The 22,816-nt window shown below is 41.2% G+C and overlaps 1 protein-coding gene across 1 annotated transcript in view; it reads left to right on the forward strand.

Annotated features, from left to right (window-relative positions):
- The first annotated feature begins 286 nt into the window (after positions 1–286).
- Positions 287–22,816, forward strand: part of LOC126426454 (uncharacterized) — a 191,353-nt gene continuing 168,823 nt past the window's right edge. Inside the window, exons 1-2 of the mRNA XM_050088368.1 lie at positions 287–749; positions 1,273–1,513. Of these exons, the coding sequence (XP_049944325.1) occupies positions 465–749; positions 1,273–1,513 (526 nt within the window). The 5' untranslated portion in view covers positions 287–464. The remainder of the gene's footprint in view (positions 750–1,272; positions 1,514–22,816) is intronic.

The following is a 22,816-nucleotide window of genomic DNA, read 5'->3' on the forward strand; positions in this document are numbered from 1 at the left end:
TATTCATTCCCGATGCAATTTCTGTGTTTCATCGTCAATGTGAATGTCGAAAGGATACAGTAAACCTGCAGTATTGCATCGGAATCTAATACTGCTCTCCCAGGAAACTCTCAAAGCACAAACTCTTAAGCCGCGTACACACTGCCACTGGAAACATGTTTCTGCCGGAAACATTGTTTTCTGCGATGTTTCGCAAATGTTTCCGACTTTGTTTCTGGTCTCTGTTTCCGTCCACACTGGCGGCAAACATTTCTCGTGTGTTCACGCCGTCTGCAGTGCCCCTTGTGTTATTGTGTTCGTATCGTCTGCTGCTGCGTTATGTCTGGTGTCGAAGAAACAATAATGATATGTGGAGCTGCATTATTAACACTAGAAGGTTTACACAAACAAAATGAAAGGCGTCCTCGTCGTTGGTGAGAAAAACATTCTATAGAAGAACTGGCGGAAATAACCTGCCACGTGAGATGAGTATGGAAGACGGCTCTGGCTTCCGCAACTTCACTCGGATCTCACCTACCGATTTTGAATATCTGGCAAATATGATATCACCGTTTGTTTCAAAAAAAGACACGAATTTCAGGAAAGCTATTTCAGTCAACCAAAGGCTTGCAGTTACTCTTCGTTTCCTGGCAACAGGAGATTCATTTCAGAGCCTTGCGTATTTATTTCGCATTTCGAAACAAGCAATATCTAAAATAGTACCCGAAGTATGTGGAGCTCTGGTGGAAGTACTGAAGGATTATGTAAAGGTAAGTAAATGAAAAACATCGTTAAATTAGCACATTTTCGAAGTGTTATTATTTCTCAATTACGTTACATAATTCGTCAAACACAACTTCTTCAACTGCGTTGTCACTGTCTACATAGCTTGTAAATGTAACAGGGGAATTGCTACTTGATGATGATGGCCCTGCTACATTCATACCCCTTTTCGACTGCTCACTTTCTAAATACGCTACATGTTGTTTCATTAGTACATTATTAAGCAAAGCCATTGTTTTTGCTCGTTGTAACTCGGGCAATTTCCTTAAAACTGAGGCCACATACTGCCCATAGCACTGCATTCATCGTCCTTGTCTTCTTGATTTTGCAGCACTTTAGTTAGCAATTGAGACGCAATCTTGAAGGGTTGCTGCATGTCTTTTTTCTCGCCCATCATCCTTCTCATTTTTGGTGGTGGAGGACTGGAAGGTCCAGCTGCAACCTCTTCATCCTCATTTGTGCCCTCTGGCGAATGTACGAAAACCTGAAAATCAAATTTCTTTCTTTCAGATACCTGCGACTGAAAACGACTGGAGTGAAACAGCATGTTTATTCTCACAGATTCTTCAGTTCCCCCATTGTGACGGAGCAATTGACCGGAAACATATCGTGCTACAGTGCCCTGTTGGTAGTGGAAGTGAATATTATAATTATAAAGGTTCATTCAGCATTGTGCTGCTTGCTGTTGTCGATGCCAGCTACAACTTTTTGTACGCAGATATCGGCTGCCAAGGCAGAATATCAGATGGTGGTGTGTTCAAAAACGCGAGCATAAATGAGTTAATTAACAAAAAGAAACTTAAACTTGCCGCATGCCGAATGCTTACCAGGTGGCACCAAGGCCCTACCATATGTTTTTATAGCAGACGATGCTTTTCCCTTACAGGAAAACATTATGAAACCCTACCCGGGAAAACATGTTAAAGGTTCAAAAGAGAGAGTTTTTAATTACAGACTTTCAAGGGCCAGAATGGTTGTTGAGAACACTTTCGGCATTATGGCTTCAGTTTTTCGTGTGTTTAGAAAACCTATGTTGCTACAACCGGAAAAGGCAAAAACTGTCACACTTACAGCTGTATGTCTCCACCATTTTTTAAGGCGAAATGCTGCGGCAAGGAACCAGTACACCCCACATGGAAGCTTCGATTCCTACGATTTACAAACAGGTGAAATGATTCCAGGCACATGGAGACGAGATGACACTGCATCAGTTTTCATTTCAGCACAGAACATACCAAGGAAAGCTGCTTCCACGAATAAACAAATTCGAGACGAATTTGCTAATTTTTTTTAAGCCCACAAGGAAGTGTACCGTGGCAAAATAACTATGGGTGAATGTGACTGTGTACTATAAAATACAAAAAAAAGACAAACAAGCATAATTTTCGTACCTCATTTTCCACAGTATCTGTTGTCTCCTTTGGCTCATGTACATCGTCCAAGACTGCAGCAGGCGATAGCCGAACCAGTTCGAGTCATATGCAGTGTCTGCATCACTACCAGATGGTCTGCTGGCAATAATTTTTCTTTTCTCGCGCCTGTACGCAACCACGAGCGATCGAATTTTCTTCTCAACACTTCCCTTGTCCGTGCCAAAAGCTGCTGCAATTTTTGCAAGTGCATCGTGTTTTTTAACGGTATTTTTGTAATCCTTGCTCCGGACATTCCATAAACAATCCTCTCCCTGGTACATTGCAATTAAATCGACAATTTGTTGCCTTGACCACTCCATTATTCTACAAAAATAAAGCGAAAACGAAAACGACAGTAAACAGAACACTGCTAAAAAGTTGACGACACACACACACACACACATACGCTAGCGCTGTGCAGCGGTGACAAGTGGTAGCTAGCCGGAAACATTGTTTCCTTTGATCTGTACCGACACTGCTACGGATAGATGTTTCTGTGTTTCCAAACATGTTTCGAAACATGTTTCCAAATGGTGTCCACATCAAGCTACCGGAAACATGTTTTGAAAACATGTTTCAGTCTCAGTGTGTACGCGGCTTTAGAAATGATACTCCTCTTGTATATAAGAAGGCATTGTGCATATTGTATTCAATCCCTCTGCAATCTCTGTGTTTCATCGTCAATGTGACGGTCCAAGGGATCCAGTAAACCTGCAGTGGTGCATGGTAATCTAATACAGCTCTCCCAAGAAAGGCTCAAAACACAAATCCTAAGGAGACATAATCCTCTTGTATATAAGTCAGCATTGAGCATTTTGCAATCAATCCCAATGCGATTTCTGGGTTTAATCGTCAATGTGAAGGTCCAAGGGATATAGTAAATCTTCAGTGGTGAATCGGAATCTAATACTGCCCTCCCAGGAAACTCTCAAAGCACAAAATCTTAGAAATGTTACTCCTCTTGTATATAAGAAGGCATTGTGCATTTAGTATCCAATCCCGATGCAATTTCTGTGTTTTATCGTCAATGTAAAGTCCCAGGGATACAGTAAACCTGCAATGGTGCATTGGAATCTAATACTGCTCTCCCAGGGAACTCTCAAAGCACAGAATCTTAGAAATGATACTCCTCTTGTATATAAGAAGGCATTGTGCCTTTTGTATTCAATCCCGATGCAATCTCTGTGTTTCATCGTCAAAGTGAAGGTCCAAGGGATACAGTAAACCTGCAGTGGTGCATCGGAATCTAATACTGCACTCCCAGGAAACTCTCAAAGCACAAACTCTTAGAAATGATACTCCTCTTGTATATAAGAAGGCATTGTGCATTTTGTATACAATCCCTTTGCAATCTCTGTGTTTCATCGTCAATGTGAAGGTCCAAAAGATCCAATAAACCTGCAGTGGTGCATGATAAACTAATACTGCTCTTCCAGGAAAGGCTCAAAGCACAAACCCTTAGAAAACTCAATACTCTCGCATATATCTCGGCATTCAACATTTTGTATTCAAACCCGATGCGATTTCCGTGTTTCATCGTCAATTGGAAGGTCCAAGGGATACAGTAAATCTTCAGTGGTGAATCGGAATATAATACAGCTCTCCCATGAAACTCTAAAAGCACAAACTCTTAGAAGAGTCACTCCTCTTGTATATAACTCGGCCTTGTGACTATTGTATTCAATCCCAATTCAACTTCTGTGTGTCATCGCCAATGTGAAGGTCCAAGGAATACAGTAAACCTTGAGTGGTGCATGGTAATCAAATACTGCTCTCCCAAGAAAGGCTCAAAGCACAAATCCTTGGAAGACATAATCCTCTTGTATATAAGTCGGCCTTGTGCCTTTTGTACTCAATCCCTATGCAATATCTGTGTGTCACCGCCAATGTGAAGGTCCAAGGAAAACAGTAAACCTGCAGTGGTGCATGGTAATCTAATACTGCTCTCCCAAGAAAGTTTCAAAGCACATACCCTTAGAAGACTCAATGCTCTTGTATATAAGTCGGCATTGAGCATTTTGTAATCAATCCCGATGCGATTTCTGTGTTTCACCGTCAATGTGAAGGTCCAAGGGATACAGTACACCTTCAGTGGTGCATTGGAATCTAATAGTGCTCTCCTAGGAAACTCTGAAGGCACAAACTCTTACTAATGATACTCCTCTTGGACATGAGAAGGCATTGTGCCTTTTGTACTGAATCCCGATGCAATTTCTGTGTTTCATCGTCAATGTGAAGGTGCAAGGGATACAGTAAAGATGCAGTGGTGCATGGTAATCTAATAATGCTCTCCCAGGAAAGGGTCAAAGCACACACCTTTAGAAGACTAAATCCTCTTGTATATAGAGTCGGCATTGCGATTTTTGTATTCAATACCGATGCAATTTCTGTGATTCATCGTCAATGTGAAGAACCAAGGGATACAGTAAACCTGCAGTGGTGCATCGGAATCAAATAGTGCTCTCCCACGAAACTCTCAAGGCACAAACTATTAGAAATGATACTGCTCCTCTATATAAGAAGGCATTGAGCCTTTTGTGTTCAATCCCGATGCAACTTCTGTGTTTCATCGTGAATGTGTAAGTCCAAGGGATACTGTAAACCTGCAGTGTTGCATTGGAATGTAATACTACTTTTCCAGTAAACGCTTATGGCACAAACTCATAGAAGACTTTCTCCTCTTCTATATAAGTTGGCCTTGTGCCTTTTGTATTCAATCCCGATGCAATTTCTGTGTTTCATCGTCAATGTGAAGGTCCAAGGGATACAATAACCCCACAGTGGTGCATCGGAATATAATACTGCTCTCCCAGGAAACTCTCAAACACAAACCCATAGAAGAGTTACTCCACATGTATATAAGTCGGCCTTTAGCATTTTGTATTCTTTCCCGATGCAATTTCTGTGTTTCATGGTCAATGTGAAGGTCCAAGAGATACAGTAAAACTGCATTGGTGCATTGGAATCTAATACTAATGTCCCAGTAAACGCTCAATGCACAAACTCGTAGAAGATTTACTCCTCTTGCATATAAGTCGGACTTGTGCTTTTGTATTCAATCCCGTTGCAGCTGTTGTGTTTCATCGTCAATGTGAAGGTCCAAGGGATACAGTAAACCTGCAGTGGCGCATCGGAATCTAATACTACTCTCCCAGGAAACTCTCAAAGCACAAACTCTTAGAATGGATACTCCTCTTGTATATAAGAAGGCATTGTTTATTTGGTATTCAATCCCGATGCAATATCTGTGTTTCATCGTCAATGTGAGGGTCCAAGTGATACAGTAAACCTGCAGTGGTGCATGGTAATCTAATACTGCTCTCCCAAGAAAGGCTCAAATCACAAACTCTTAGAAGACTTAATCCTCTTGTATATTAGTCAGCATTGAGCATGTTTTAATCAATCCCGATGCGATTTCTGTGTTTCATCGTCAATGTGAAGGTCCAAGGGATACAGTAATCTTACAGTGGTGCATCGGAATATAACACTGCTCTCCTAGGAAACTCTCATAGCACAAACACTGAGAAGAGTTACTCCTCTTGTATATAAGTCGGCGTTGTGCCTTTTGTATTCAATACCGATGCAATTTCTGTGTGTCATCGCCAATATGAAGGTCCAAGGAATACACTAAACCTCCAGTGGTGCATGGTAAAGTAATACTGCTCTCCCAAGAAAGGCTCAAGGCACAAACCCTTAGAAGACGTAATGCTCTTGTATATAAGTCGGCAATGAGCATTTTGTAATCGATCCCGATGCGATTTCTGTGTTTCATTGTCAATGTGAAGGTTTAAGGGATATAGTAAACCTTCAGTGGTGCATCGGAATCTAATAGTGCTCTCCTAGGAAACTCTCAAGGCACAAACTCTTACAAATGATACTCTTCTTGCACATGAGAAGGCATTGCGCCTCTTGTGTTCAGTCCCGATGCAATTTCTATGTTTCATCGTCAATGTGAAGGTCCAAGGGATACAGTAAACATGCAGTGGTGCATCGGAATCTAATAGTGCTCTCCCAGGAAACTCTCAAGGCACAAACTATTAGAAATGATACTCCTCTTGGACATGAGAAGGCATTGTGAATTTTGTATTTAATCCCGATGTATTTTCTGTGTTTCATCGTCAATGTGAGGGTCCTCGTGATACAGTATACCTGCAGTGGTGCATGGTAATCTAATACTGCTCTCCCAAGAAAGGCTCAGAGCACAAACCCTTAGAAGACTTAATCCTCTTGTATATTAGTCAGCATTGAGAATTTTGTAATCAATCCCGATGCGATTTCTGTGTATAATCGTCAAAGAGAAGGTCAAAGGGATACAGTAAACATTCAGTGGTGCATCGGAACATAATACTGCTCTCCTAGGAAACTCTCATAGCACAAACACTGAGAAGAGTTACTCCTCTTGTATATAAGTCGGCCTTGTGCCTTTAGTATTCAATCCCGATGCAATTTCTGTGTTTCATCGTGAATGTGAAGGTCCATGGGATACTGTAAACCTGCAGTGTTGCATTGGAATGTAATACTACTTTCCCAGTAAAGGCTTAATGCACTAACACTTAGAAGATTTTCTCCTCTTGTATATAAGTCGACCTTGAGCATTTTGTATTCATTCACGATGCAATTTCTGTGTTTCATGGTCAATGTGAAGGTCCAAGGGATACACTAAAACTGCAGTGTTGAATTGGAATCTAATCCCATTGTCCCAGTAAGCGCTCATCGCACAAACTCCTAGAAAAGATACTCCTCTTGTAAATGGGTACTCGTTGTGCATTTTGTATTCAATCCAGATGCAATTTCTGTGTTTCATCATAAACGTAAAGGTCCAAGGGATATATTAAACCTGCAGTGGTGCATGGTAATCTAATACTGCTCTCCCGGGAAAGGCTCAAAGCACAAACCCTTAGAAGACGTAATCCTCTTGTATATAAGTAGGCATTGAGCATTTTGTAATCGATCCCGATGCGATTTCTGTGTTTCATCGTCATTGTGAAGGTCCAAGGGATACAGTAAACCTGCAGTGTTGCATCGGAACCTAATACTGCTCTCGCAGGAAACTCTCAAGGCACAGACGCCTAGAAATGATACTCCTCTTGTATATAAGAAGGCATTGTGCATTTTGTATTCAATCCCGAAGCAAATGCTGTGTTTCATCGTCAATGTGAAGATATAAGAGATACAGTAAACCAGCAGTGGTGCATGGTAGTCTAATACTGCTCTCGCAGGAAAGGCTCAAAGCAGAAATCCTTAGAAGACTTAATCCTCTTGTATTTAAGTCGGCATTGTGCCTTTTGTATTCAGTCCCGATGCAATTTCTGTGTTTCATCGTCAATGTGAAGGTCCAAGGAATACAGTAAACCTGCAGTGGTGCATCGGAATATAGTACTGCTCTCCCAGGAAACTCTCACACCACAAACTCTTAGAAGAGTTACTCCTGCTGTATATAAGTCGTTCTTGTGCCAATTGTATTCAATCCCGATGCAATTTCTGTATTTCATCGTCAATGTGAGGCTGCAAGGGATACAATAATCCTGCAGTGGTGCATGGTAATCTAATACTGCTCTCCCAGGAAAGGCTCAAAGCACAAACCCTTAAATGACTTTATCCTCTTGTATATAAGTCGGCATTGTGCCTTTTGTATTCAGTCCCGATGATATTTCTGTGTTTCATCGTCAATGTGAAGGTCCAAGGAATACAGTAAACCTGCAGTGGTGCATGGTAATCTATAAAGCTCTCCCTGGACAGGCTCAAATCATAAACCCTTAGAAGATTTAATCCTCTTGACTATAAGTCGGCATTGAGCATTTTGTATTCAATCCCGATGCGATTTCTATGTTTCATCGTCAATGTGAAGGTGAAGGTATAAAGTATACCTTCAGTGGTGCATCGGAATATAATACTGCTCTCCCAGGAAACTCTTAAAGCACAAACTCTTAGAAGAGTTACTCCTCTTGTATATTAGGCGGCCTTGTGCCTTTTGTATTCAATTCTGATGCAATTTTTGTGTTTCATCTTCAATGTGAAGGTCCAAGACATACAGTATCCTGCAGTGGCGCATGGTAATCTAATACTGCTCTCCCAGAAAAGGGTCAAAGCGCAAACCCTTCCTTAGAAGACTTAATCCTCTTGTATATAAGTGGGAATTGAGTGTTTTGTATTCAATTCCGATGCATTATCTGTGTTTCATCGTCAATGTGTAGGTCCAAGAGATACAGTAAACCTGCAGTGGTGCATGGTCATCTAATACTGCTCTTCCGGTTAAGGCTCAAAGCACAAACCCTTAAAAGACTTTATCCTCTTGTATATAAGTCGGCTTTGAGCATTTTGTATTCAATTCCGATGCGATTTCTGTGTTTCATCGTCAATGTGAAGATCCAAGGGATACAGTAAACCTCCAGTGGTGCATCGGAATATAATACTGCTCTCCCAGGAAACTCTCACACCACAAACTCTTAGAAGAGTTACTCCACTTGTATATAAGTCGTTCTTGTGCCAATTGTATTCAATCCCGATGCAATTTCTGTGTTTCATGGTCAATGTGGAGCTCCAAGGGATACAATAATCCTGCAGTGGTGCATGGTAATCTAATACTGTTCTCCCAGGACAGGCTCAACTCACAAACCCTTAGAAGACTTAATCATCTTGTATATAAATCGGCATTGAGCCGTTTGTATTCAATCCCGATGCAAATTCTGTGTTTCATCGACAATGTGAAGGTCCAAGGGATACAGTAAACCAGCAGTGGTGCATCGGAATCTAATACTGCTCTCCCAGGGAACTCTCAAAGCACAAACTCTTGGAAATGATAATCCTCTTGTATATAAAAAGGCATTGTGCATTTGTTATTCAATCCCGATGCAATTTCTGTATTTCATCGTCAATGTGAAGGTCCAAGACATACAGTAAACCTGCAATGGTGCACCGGAATCTAATACTGGTCTCCCAGGAAAGGCTCAAACACAAACCCTTAGAAGACTTAATCCTCTTGTATATAAGTCGGCATTCTGCATTCTGCATTTAATCTTGATGCGATATCCATGTTTCATCGCCAATTTGAAGGTCCACGGGATACAGTAAACCTTCAGTGGTGCATCGGAATCTAATAGTGCTTTCCCAGGAAACTCGCAAGGCATAAACTCTTACAAATGATACTCCTATTGTATATGAGAAGGCATTGTGCCTTTTGTACTCAATCCCGATACGATTTCTGTGTTTCATCGTCAATGTGAAGATCCAAGGGATACAGTAAACCTGCAGTGTTGCATCGAATTCTAATACTGCTCTCGCAGAAAACTCTCAAGGCACAGACTCTTAGAAATGATACTCCTCTTCTATATAAGAAGGCATTGTGCCTTTAATATTCAACCCCGATGCAATTAATGTGTTTGTTCGTCAATGAGAAGGTCAAAGGGAAACAGTAAACCTGCAGTGGTGCATGGTAATCTAATACTGCTCTCCCAGGAAATTATCAAAGCAGAAAATTTAAGAAATGATACTCCTCTTGTATATAGGAAGGCATTGTGCCTTTTGTATTTATTCCCGATGAAATTTCTGTGTTTCATCGTCAATGTGACGGTCGAAGGCATAGAGTAAACCTGCAGTGGTGCATGGTAATCAAATACCCTCTCTCCCAGGAAAGGCTCAAAGCACAGACCCTTAGAAGGCTTAACCATTTTGTATACAAGTCGGCATTGTGGCTCTTGTATTCGGTCCCGATGCAATTTCTGTGTTTCATCGTCAATGTATGGGTCCAAGGGATACAGTAAACCTGCAGTGGTGCATCGGAATCTAATAGTACTCTCCAAGGAAACTCTCAAGGCACAAACTCTTAGAAATGACTCTCCTCTTGTGTATAAGAAGGCATTGTGCCTTTTGCATTCAATCCCGATGCAATTTCTGTGTTTAATCGTCAATGTGCATTTCCAAGGGATACAGTAAACCTTCAGTGGTGCATAGGAATCTAATACCACTGTCCAAGTAAAAGCTCGGTGCGCAAACTCTTAGAAGACTTACTCCTCTTGCATATAAGTCTGCCTTGTGCCTTTTGTATTCAATCCCAATGCAAATTCTGTGTTTCATCGTCAATGTGAAGGTATGAGAGATACAGTAACCCAGCAGTGGTGCATGGTAGTCTAATACTGCTCTCCCAGGAAAGGCTCATAGCACAAATCCCTAGAAGACTTAATACTCACGTATTTAAGTCGGCATTGTGCCTTTGGTATTCAGTCCCGATGCAATTTCTATGTTTCATCGTCAATGTGAGAGTCGAAGGGATACAGTAAACTTTCAATGGTGCATTGGAAAATAATACTGCTCTCCCAGGAAACTCTAAAAGCACAAACTCTTAGTAGAGTTACTCCTCTTGTATATTAGGCGGCCTTGTGCCTTTTGTATTCAATCCTGATGCAATTTCTGTGTTCCATCTTCAATGTGAAGGTCCAAGGCATACAGTAACCTGCAGTGGTGCATGGTAGTCTAATACTGCTCTCCCAGGAAAGGCTCAAAGCACAAATCCTTAGAAGACTTAATCCTCTTGTATTTAAGTCGGCATTGAGCCTTTTGTATTCAATCCTGATGCAATTTCTGTGTTCCATCTTCAATGTGAAGGTCCAAGGAATACAGTAAACCTGCAGTGGTGCATCGGAACATAATACTGCTCTCCCAGGAAACTCTCACACCACAAACTCTTAGAAGAGTTACTCCTGCTGTATATAAGTCGTTCTTGTGCCAATTGTATTCAATCCCGATGCAAGTTCTGTATTTCATCGTCAATGTGAGGCTCCAAGGGATACAATAATCCTGCAGTGGTGCATGGTAATCTAATACTGCTCTCCCAGGAAAGGCTCAAAGCACAAACCCTTAAATGACTTTATCCTCTTGTATATAAGTCGGCATTGTGCCTTTTGTATTCAGTCCCGATGATATTTCTGTGTTTCATCGTCAATGTGAAGGTCCAAGGAATACAGTAAACCTGCAGTGGTGCATGGTAATCTATAAAGCTCTCCCTGGACAGGCTCAAATCACAAACCCTTAGAAGATTCAATCCTCTTGACTATAAGTCGGCGTTGTGCCTTTTGTATTCAATACCGATGCAATTTCTGTGTGTCATCGCCAATATGAAGGTCCAAGGAATACAGTAAACTTCCAGTGGTGCATGGTAAACTAATACTGCTCTCCCAAGAAAGGCTCAAAGCACAAACCCTTAGAAGACGTAATGCTCTTGTATATAAGTCGGCAATGAGCATTTTGTAATCGATCCCGATGCGATTTCTGTGTTTCATCGTCAATGTGAAGGTTTAAGGGATATAGTAAACCTTCAGTGGTGCATCGGAATCTAATAGTGCTCTCCTAGGAAACTCTCAAGGCACAAACTCTTACAAATGATACTCTTCTTGCACATGAGAAGGCATTGTGCCTTTTGTATTCAGTCCCGATGCAATTTCTATGTTTCATCGTCAATGTGAAGGTCCAAGGGATACAGTAAACACGCAGTGGTGCATCGGAATCTAATAGTGCTCTCCCAGGAAACTCTCAAGGCACAAACTATTAGAAATGATACTCCTCTTGTATATAAGAAGGCATTGAGCCTTTTGTATTCAATATCGATGCAATTTCTGTGATTCATCGTGAATGTGAAGGTCCAAGGGACACTGTAAACCTGCAGTGTTGCATTGGAATGGAATACTACTTTCCCAGTAAAGGCTTAATGCACAAACTCTTAGAAGACTTTCTCCTCTTGTATATAAGTCGGCCTCGTGCTTTTTGTATTCATTCCCGATGCAATTTCTGTGTTTCACCGTCAATGTGTTGGTCCAAGGGATACAATAACCCTACAGTGGTGCATCGGAATATAATACTGCTCTCCCAGGAAACTCTCAAAGCACAAACACTTAGAAATGATACTCCTCTTGTATATAAGAAAGTATTGTGCATTTTGTATTCAATCCGGATCCAATTTCTGTGTTTCATCGTCATTGTGAAGGTCCAAGGGATACATTAAAACTGCAGTGGTGCATTGGAATTTAATACTAATGTCCCAGTAAACGCTCAATGCACAAACTCTTACAAGACTTACTCCTCTTGCATATAAGTCGGACTTGTGCCTTTTGTATTCAATCCCGATGCAGCTTCTGTGTTTCATCGTCAATGTGAAGGTCCAAGGGATACAATAAACCTGCAGTGGTGCGTCGGAATCTAATACTTTTCTCCCAGGAAACTCTCAAAGCACAAACTCTTAGAAATGATACTCCTCTTGGACATGAGAAGGCATTGTGAATTTTGTATTCAATCCCGATGTATTTTCTGTGTTTCATCGTCAATGTGAGGGCCTACGTGATACAGTATACCTGCAGTGGTGCATGGTAATCTAATACTGCTCTCCCAAGAAAGGCTCAAAGCACAAACCCTTAGAAGACTTAATCCTCTTGTATATTAGTCAGCATTGAGAATTTTGTAATCAATCCCGATGCGATTTCTGTGTTTAATCGTCAAAGAGAAGGTCAAAGGGATACAGTAAAAATTCAGTGGTGCATCGGAACATAATACTGCTCTCCTAGGAAACTCTCATAGCACAAACACTGAGAAGAGTTACTCCTCTTGTATATAAGTCGGCCTTGTGCCTTTAGTATTCAATCCCGATGCAATTTCTGTGTTTCATCGTGAATGTGAAGGTCCAAGAGATACTGTAAACCTGCAGTGTTGCATTGGAATGTAATACTACTTTCCCAGTAAAGGCTTAATGCACTAACACTTAGAAGATTTTCTCCTCTTGTTTATAAGTCGACCTTGAGCATTTTGTATTCATTCCCGATGCGATTTCTGTGTTTCACCGTCAATGTGAAGGTCCAAGGAATACAATAACCCTAGAGTGGTGCATCGGAATATAATACTGCTGTCCCAGGAAACTCTCAAAGCACAAACTCTAAGAAATGATACTCCTCTTGTATATAAGAAAGCATTGTGCATTTTGTATTTAAACCGGATCCAATTTCTGTGTTTCATCGTCATTGTGAACGTCCAAGGGATACATTAAAACTGCAGTGGTGAATTGGAATCTAATCCTATTGTCCCAGTAAGCGCTCAATGCAGAAACTCCTAGAAAAGATACTCCTCTTGTAAATGGGTACTCGTTGTGCCTTTTGTATTCAATCCAGATGCAATTTCTGTGTTTCATCATCAACGTAAAGGTCCAAGGGATACATTAAACCTGCAGTGGTGCATGGTAATCTAATACTGCTCTCCCAGGAAATGCTCGAAGCACAAACCCTTAGAAGACGTAATCCTCTTGTATATAAGTAGGCATTGAGCATTTTGTAATCGATCCCGATGCGATTTCTGTGTTTCATCGTCATTGTGAAGGTCCAAGGGATACAGTAAACCTTTGGTGGTGCATGGTAATATAATACTGCTCTCAAAGGAATTGCTCAAAGCTCAAACCTTTCCAAGACCTAACCATCTTGTGTATAAGTCGGCATTGTGGCTTTTGTGTTTAGTCCCGGTGCAGCTTCTGTGTTTCATCGTCAATGTGAAGGTCCAAGGGATACAGTAAATCTGCAGTGTTGCATTGTAACCTAATACTGCTCTCTCAGGAAACTCTCAAGGCACAGATGCCTAGAAATGATACTCCTCTTGTATATAAGAAGGCATTGTGCATTTTGTATTCAATCCCGAAGCAAATTCTGTGCTTCATCTTCAATGTGAAGATATAAGAGGTACAGTAAACCAGCAGTGGTGCATGGTAGTCTAATACTGCTCTCCCAGGAAAGGCTCAAAGCACAAATCCTTAAAAGACTTAATCCTCTTGTATTTAAGTCGGCATTGTGCCTTTTGTATTCAGTCCCGATGCAATTTCTGTGTTTCATCGTCAATATGAAGGTCCAAGGAATACAGTAAACCTGCAGTGGTGCATCGGAATATAATACTGCTCTCCCAGGAAACTCTCACACCACAAACTCTTAGAAGAGTTACTCCTGCTGTATATAAGTCGTTCTTGTGCCAATTGTATTCAATCCCGATGCAATTTCTGTATTTCATCGTCAATGTGAGGCTCCAAGGGATAGAATAATCCTGCAGTGGTGCATGGTAATCTAATACTGCTCTCCCAGGAAAGGCTCAAAGCACAAACCCTTAAATGACTTTATCCTCTTGTATATAAGTCGGCATTGTGCCTTTTGTATTCAGTCCCGATGATATTTCTGTGTTTCATCGTCAATGTGAAGGTCCAGGGAATACAGTAAACCTGCAGTGGTGCATGGTAATCAATAAAGCTCTCCCTGGACAGGCTCAAATCACAAACCCTTAGAAGATTTAATCCTCTTGACTATAAGTCGGCATTGAGCATTTTGTATTCAATTCCGAAGCGATTTCTGTGTTTCATCGTCAATGTGAAGATCCAAGGGATACAGTAAACCTCCAGTGGTGCATCGGAATATAATACTGCTCTCCCAGGAAACTCTCACACCACAAACTCTTAGAAGACTTACTCCACTTGTATATAAGTCGTTCTTGTGCCAATTGTATTCAATCCCGATGCAATTTCTGTGTTTCATGGTCAATGTGGAGCTCCAAGGGATACAATAATCCTGCAGTGGTGCATGGTAATCTAATACTGTTCTCCCAGGACAGGCTCAACTCTCAAACCCTTAGAAGACTTAATCATCTTGTATATAAATCGGCATTGAGCCTTTTGTATTCAATCCGGATGCAAATTCTGTGTTTCATCGACAATGTGAAGGTCCAAGGGATACAGTAAACCAGCAGTGGTGCATCGGAATCTAATACTGCTCTCCCAGGGAACACTTAAAGCACAAACTCTTAGAAATGATACTCCTCTTGTATATAAAAAGGCATTGTGCATTTGGTATTCAATCCCGATGCAATTTCTGTATTTCATCGTCAATGTGAAGGTCCAAGACATACAGTAAACCTGCAATGGTGCACCGGAATCTAATACTGGTCTCCCAGGAAAGGCTCAAACACAAACCCTTAGAAGACTTAATCCTCTTGTATATAAGTCGGCATTCTGCATTCTGCATTTAATCTTGATGCGATATCCATGTTTCATCGCCAATTTGAAGGTCCACGGGATACAGTAAACCTTCAGTGGTGCATCGGAATCTAATATTGCTCTCCCAGGAAACTCGCAAGGCATAAACTCTTACAAATGATACTCCTCTTGTATATGAGAAGGCATTGTGCCTTTTGTACTCAATCCCGATACGATTTCTGTGTTTCATCGTCAATGTGAAGATCCAAGGGGTACAGTAAACCAGCAGTGTTGCATCGGAATCTAATACTGCTCTCGCAGGAAACTCTCAAGGCACAGACTCTTAGAAATGATACTCCTCTTCTATATAAGAAGGCATTGTGCCTTTAATATTCAACCCCGATGCAATTAATGTGTTTGTTCGTCAATGAGAAGGTCAAAGGGAAACAGTAAACCTGCAGTGGTGCATGGTAATCTAATACTGCTCTCCCAGGAAATTATCAAAGCAGAAAATTTAAGAAATGATACTCCTCTTGTATATAGGAAGGCATTGTGCCTTTTGTATTTATTCCCGATGAAATTTCTGTGTTTCATCGTCAATGTGACGGTCGAAGGCATAGAGTAAACCTGCAGTGGTGCATGGTAATCAAATACCCTCTCTCCCAGGAAAGGCTCAAAGCACAGACCCTTAGAAGGCTTAACCATTTTGTATACAAGTCGGCATTGTGGCTCTTGTATTCGGTCCCGATGCAATTTCTGTGTTTCATCGTCAATGTATGGGTCCAAGGGATACAGTAAACCTGCAGTGGCGCATCGGAATCTAATAGTACTCTCCAAGGAAACTCTCAAGGCACAAACTCTTAGAAATGACTTTCCTCTTGTGTATAAGAAGGCATTGTGCCTTTTGCATTCAATCCCGATGCAATTTCTGTGTTTAATCGTCAATGTGAAGGTATGAGAGATACAGTAACCCAGCAGTGGTGCATGGTAGTCTAATACTGCTCTCCCAGGAAAGGCTCAAAACACAAATCCCTAGAAGACTTAATCCTCACGTATTTAAGTCGGCATTGTGCCTTTGGTATTCAGTCCCGATGCAATTTCTATGTTTCATCGTCAATTTGAGAGTCCAAGGGATACAGTAAACCTTCAGCGGTGCATTGGAATATAATACTGCTCTCCCAGGAAACTCTCGAAGCACAAACTCTTAGAAGAGTTACTCCTCTTGTATATTAGGCGGCCTAGTGCCTTTTGTATTCAATCCTGATGCAATTTTTGTGTTTCATCTTCAATGTGAAGGTCCAAGGCATACAGTATCCTGCAGTGGTGCATGGTAATCTAATACTGCTCTCCCAGGAAAGGGTCAAAGCACAAACCCTTCCTTAGAAGACTTAATCCTCTTGTATATAAGTCGGAATTGAGTGTTTTGTATTCAATTCCGATGCATTATCTGTGTTTCATCGTCAATGTGTAGGTCCAAGAGATACAGTAAACCTGCAGTGGTGCATGGTCATCTAATACTGCTCTCCCAGGAAAGGCTCAAGGCACAAACCCTTAAAAGACTTTATCCTCTTGTATATAAGTCGGCATTGAGCATTTTGTATTCATTTCCGATGCGATTTCTGTGTTTCATCGTCAATGTGAAGATCCAAGGGATACAGTAAACCTCCAGTGGTGCATCGGAATATAATACTGCTCTCCCAGGAAACTCTCACACCACAAACTCTTAGAAGAGTTACTCCACTTGTATATAAGTCGTTCTTGTGCCAATTGTATTCAATCCCGATGCAATTTCTGTGTTTCATGGTCAATGTGGAGCTCCAAGGGATACAATAATCCTGCAGTGGTGCATGGTAATCTAATACTGTTCTCCCAGGACAGGCTCAACTCACAAACCCTTAGAAGACTTAATCATCTTGTATATAAATCGGCATTGAGCCTTTTGTATTCAATCCCGATGCAAATTCTGTGTTTCATCGACAATGTGAAGGTCCAAGGGATACAGTAAACCAGCAGTGGTGCATCGGAATCTAATACTGCTCTCCCAGGGAACTCTCAAAGCACAAACTCTTAGAAATGATACTCCTCTTGTATATAAGAAGGCACTGAGCATTTTGTATTCAATCCCAATGCAATTTCTGTGTTTCATCGTCAATGTGAAGGTCCAAGGCATACAGTAAACCTTCAGTGATGCATCAGAATCTAATACTGCTCTCCCAGGAAACTCTCAAAAGACAAAATCTTAGAAATGATACTCCTCTTTTATATAAGAAGGCATTGTGCCTTTTGTATTCAATCAAGATGCATTTTCTGCGTTTCATCGTCAATGTGAAGGTCCAAGGCATACAGTAAACCTGATGTGGTGCATGGTAATCTAATTCTGCCCTCTCAGGAAAAGCTCTAAGCACAATCCCTTCCTTAGAAGACTTTATCCTCTTGTATATAAGTCGGAATTGAGACTTTTGTGTTCAATCCCGATGCAATATCTGTGCATCATCGTCAATTTGAAGGTCCAAGGGTTACAGCAAATCTTCAGTGGTGAATCGAAATCTAATACTGCCTTCCCAGGAAACTCTCAAAGCAAATCTTAGAAATGATACCCCTCTTGTATATAAGAGGGCCTTGTGCATTTTGTATTCAATCCCGATGTAATTTCTGTGTTTCATCGTCAATGTGAAGGTCCAAGCGTTACAGTTTATCTGCAGTGGTGCATGGTAATCTAATACTGCTCTCCCAGGAAAGGCTCAAAGCACAAACCCTTAGAAGTCCTAAACATCTTGTATATAAGTCGGCATTGTGGCTTTTGTATTCAGTCCCGATGCAATTTCTGTGTTTCTTCGACAATGTAAAGGTGCAAGGGATACAGTTAACCTGCAGTGGTGCATCGAAATCTAATAGTGCTCTCCCAGGAAACTCTCAAGCCACAAACTCTTAGAAATGATACTCCTCTTGTATATACGAAGGCATTGTGCCTTTTGTATTCAATCCCGATGCAATTTCTGTGTTTCATCGTCAATGTGAAGGTCCAAGGGATATCGTAAACCTGCAGTGGTCCATCTGAATCTAATACTGCTCTCTCAGGAAACTCTCAAAGTACAAACTCTTAGAAATGATACTCCTCTTGTATATAAGAAGGCAGTGTGCATTTTGTATTCAATCCCAATGCAATTTCAGTGTTTCATCGTCAATGTGTAATTCCAAGAGATACAGTAAACCTGCAGTGGTGCATGGTAATCGAATACTCTCCCAGGAGAGGCTCAAAGCACAAACCCTTAAAAGGCTTTATCCTCTTGTATATTAGTCGGCATTGAGCATTTTGTATTCAATTCCGATGCCATTTCTGTGTTTCATCGTCAATGTGAAGATGCAAGGGATACAGTAAAGCTTCAGTGGTGCATCGGAATATAATACTGCTCCCCCAGGAAATTCTCACACCACAAACTCCTAGAAGAGATACTCCTCTTGTATATAAGTCGTTCTTGTGCCATTTGTATTCAGTCCCGATGCAATTTCTGTGTTTCATCGTCGATGTGATGGTCCAAGAGTTACGGTTTACCTGCAGTGGTGCATGGTAATCGAATACTGCTCTCCCAGGAAAGGCTCAAAGCACAATCCCTTAGACGTCTTAAACATCTTGTATATAAGTCGGCATTGTGGCTTTTGTAATCAGTCCCGATGCAATTTCTGTGTTTCTTCGACAATGTAAAGGTCCAAGGGATACAGTCAACCTGCAGTGGTGCATCAGAATCTAATAGTGCTCTCCCAGGAAACTCTCAAGGCACAAACTCTTTGTAATGATACTCCTCTTGTATATAAGAAGGCATTGTGCCTTTTGTATTCAATTCCGATGCAATTTCTGTGTTTCATCGTCAATGTGAAGGTCCATGGGATACAGTAAACCTGCAGTGGTGCATTGGAATCTAATACTACTGTCCCTGTAAATACTTAATGCACAAACTCTTTGAAGACTTACTCCTCTTGCATATAAGTCGGCCTGTAAATTCAATCCCGATCCAAGTTCTGTGTGTCATCGTCGATGTGAAGGTCCAAGGGATACAGCAAATATGCAGTGGTGCATCGGAATCTAATAGTGCTCTCTCAGGAAACTCTCAAGGCACAAACTCTTACAAATGGTACCCCTCTTGTATATGAGAAGGCATTGTGACTTTTGTACTCAATCCCAATGCAATTTCTGTGTTTCATCGTCAATGTGAAGGTCCAAGGGATGCAGTAAACCTTCAATGGTGCATCGGAATATAATACTGCTATCCCAGAAAACTCTCATAGCGCAAACTCTTAGAAGAGTTACTCCTCTTGTATTTAAGTCGGCGTTGTGCCTTTTGTATTCAATCCCGATGCAATTTCTGTGTCTCATCGTCAATGTGAAGGTCCAAGGGATACAGTATATCTGCAGTGGTGCATCGGAATCTAATAGTGCTCTCCCATGAAACTCTCAAGGCACAAATTCTTACAATTGGTACTCCTCTTGTATATGAGAGGGCATTGTGCCTTTTGTACTCAATCCCGATGCGATATCTGTGTTTCATCGTCAATGTGAAGGCCCATGGGATACAGTAAACCTGCAGTGGTGCATCGGAATCTAATAGTGCTCTCCCAGGAAACTCTCAAGGCACAAACTCTTAGAAATTACACTCCTCTTGTATATAAGAAGGCATTGTGCCTGTTGTATTCGATCCCCATGCAATTTCTGTGTTTCATCGTCAATGTGAAGGTCCAAGGGATTCAGTAAACCTGCAGTGGTGCATTGGAATCTAATACTACTGTCCCCGTAAACGCTCAATGCACAAACTCTTAGAAGACTTACTCCTCTTGCATATAAGTCGGCCTTGTGCGTTTTGTATTCAATCCCGATTCAATTACTGTGTGTCATCGTCGATGTGAAGGTCCAAGGGATACAGTAAACCTGCAGTGGTGCATTGGAGTCTAATACTGCTGTCCCAGTAATCGCTCAGTGCACAAACTCCTAGAAGACTTACTCCTCTTGCATATAAAACGGCCTTGTGATATTTGTATTCAATCCCGATTCAATTTCTGTGTGTAATCGTAAATGTGAAGGTCCAAGGGATACAGTAAATCTGCAGTGGTGCATTGGAATGTAGTAGTGGTCTCCCATGAAACTCTCAAGGCACAAATTCTTACAAATGATTCTCCTCTTGTATATGAGAGGGCATTGTACCTTTTATACTTATTCCCGATGCAATTTCTGTGTTTCATCGTCAATGTAAAGGTCCAAAAGATACAACAAACCTGCAGTGGTGCATCGGAATCTAATACTGCTCTCCCAGGAAACTCTCAAAGGACAAAATTTTAGAACTGATACTCCTGTTTTTATACAAGACGGCATTGTGCCTTTAGTATTCAATCCCAATGCAATTTCTGTGTTTCATCGTCAATGTGAAGGTCCAAGGGATACAGTAAACCTGCAGTGGTGCATCGGAATCTAATACTGCTCTCCCAGGAAACTCTCAAAGGACAAAATCTTAGGAACGAGACTCCTCTTTTTATATAAGAAGGCAATGTGCCTTTTGTATTCAATCCCAATGCAATGTCTGTGTTTCATCGTCAACGTGAAAATCCAAGGGATACAGTAAACCTGCAGTGGTGCATGGTAATCTAATACTGCTCTCCCAGAAAAGGCTCAAAGCACAAACAATTAACAGACTTGATCCTCTAGTATATAAGTCGGCATTGAGACTTTTGTATTCAATCCCGATGCAATTTCTGTGTTTCATCGTCAATGTGAAGTTCCAAGGCTTACAGTAAACCTGCATTCGTGAATGGTAATTTAATTCTGCTCTCCCAGGAAAAGCTCAAGGCACAAACCCTTCCTTAGAACACTCAATCCACTTGTATATAAGTCGGCATTGAGACTTTTGTATTCAACCCCTATGCAATTTCCGTGTTACATCGTCAATGTGAAGGTCCAAAGGATTCAGTAAACCTTCAGTGGTGCATCAGAATCCAATACTGCTCTACCAGGAAACTCTCAAAGCACATAATCTTAGAAATGATACTCCGCTTGTATATAAGAATTCCTTGTGCATTTTGTATTCAATCCCGATGTATTTTCTGTGTTTCATCGTCAATGTGAGGGTCCAAGAGTTACAGTATACCTGAAGTGGTGCATTGTAATCTAATACTGCTCTCCCAGGAAAGGCTCAAAGCACAAACCCATAGAAGACTTAAAAATCTTGTATATAAGTCGTCATTGTGGCTTTTGAATTCAGTCCCGATGCAATTTCTGTGTTTCTTCGTCAATGTAAAGGTCCAAGGGATACAGTAAACCTGCAGTGGTGCATCGGAATCTAATAGTGCTCTCCCAGGAAACTCTCAAGGCACAAACTCTTAGATATTACATTCCTCTTGTATATAAGAAGGCATTGTGCCTGTTGTATTCGATCCCCATGCAATTTCTGTGTTTCATCGTCAATGTGAAGGTCCAAGGGATACAGTAAACCTGCAGTGGTGCATTGGAATCTAATACTACTGTCCCTGTGGACGCTCAATGCACAAACTCTTAGAAGACTTACTCCTCTTGCAGATTAGTCGGCCTTGTGCGTTTTGTATTCAATCCCGATTCAATTTCTGTGTGTCATCGTCGATGTGAAGGTCCAAGGGATACAGTAAACCTGCAGTGGTGCATTGGAGTCTAATACTGCTGTCCCAGTAAACGCCCAATGCACAAACTCTTAGAAGACTTACTCCTCTTGCATATAAAACGGCCTTGTGAAATTTGTATTCAATCCCGATGCAATTTCTGTGTGTCATCGTCAATGTGAAGGTCCAAGGGATACAGTAAATCTGCGGTGGTGCATCGGAATCTAATGGTGCTCTCCCATGAAACTCTCAAGGCGCAAATTCTTACAAATGATACTCCTCTTGTATATGAGAGGGCATTGTGCCTATTGTACTAAATCGCGATGCGATTTCTGTGCTTCATCGTCAATGTGAAGGTCCAAAGGATACAACAAACCTGCAGTGGTGCATCGGAATGTAATACAAAAGACAAACTCTTAGAAATGATACTCCTCTTGTATATAAGAAGGCATTGTGCCTTTAGTATTCAAGCCCAATGCAATATCTGTGTTTCATCGTCAATGTGAAGATCCAAGGGATACAGTAAACCTTCAGAGGTGAATTAGAATATAATACTGCTATCCCAGGAAGTTGTCATAACGCAAACTCTTAGAAGAGTTACTCCTTTTGAATACAAGTCAGCCTTGTGCCTTTTGTATTCAATGCTGATGCAATATCTGTGTGTCATCGTCATTGTGACGGTCCAAGGGATACAGTAAACCTGCAGTGGTGCATCGGAATCTAATAGTTCTCTCACAGGAATCTCTGAAGACACAAACCCTTGCAAATGATACTCGTCTGGCATATCAGAAGGAATTGTGAGTTTTGTACTCAATCCCGACGCAATTTCTGTGTTTCATCGTCAATGTGAAGGTCGAAGGGATACAGTAAACCTGCAGTGGTGCATCGGAATCTAATACTGCTCTCCCAGGGAACTTTCAAAGGCCAAACTCTTATAAATGATACTCCTGTTGTATATAAGAAGGCGTTGTGCCTTTTGTATTCAATCCCGATGCAATTTCTGTGTTTTATCGTCAATGTGAAGGTCCAAGGGATACAGTAATCCTGT

This window comes from Schistocerca serialis, chromosome 11, assembly GCF_023864345.2.
Source record: "Schistocerca serialis cubense isolate TAMUIC-IGC-003099 chromosome 11, iqSchSeri2.2, whole genome shotgun sequence".
Taxonomy (NCBI): domain Eukaryota; kingdom Metazoa; phylum Arthropoda; class Insecta; order Orthoptera; family Acrididae; genus Schistocerca; species Schistocerca serialis.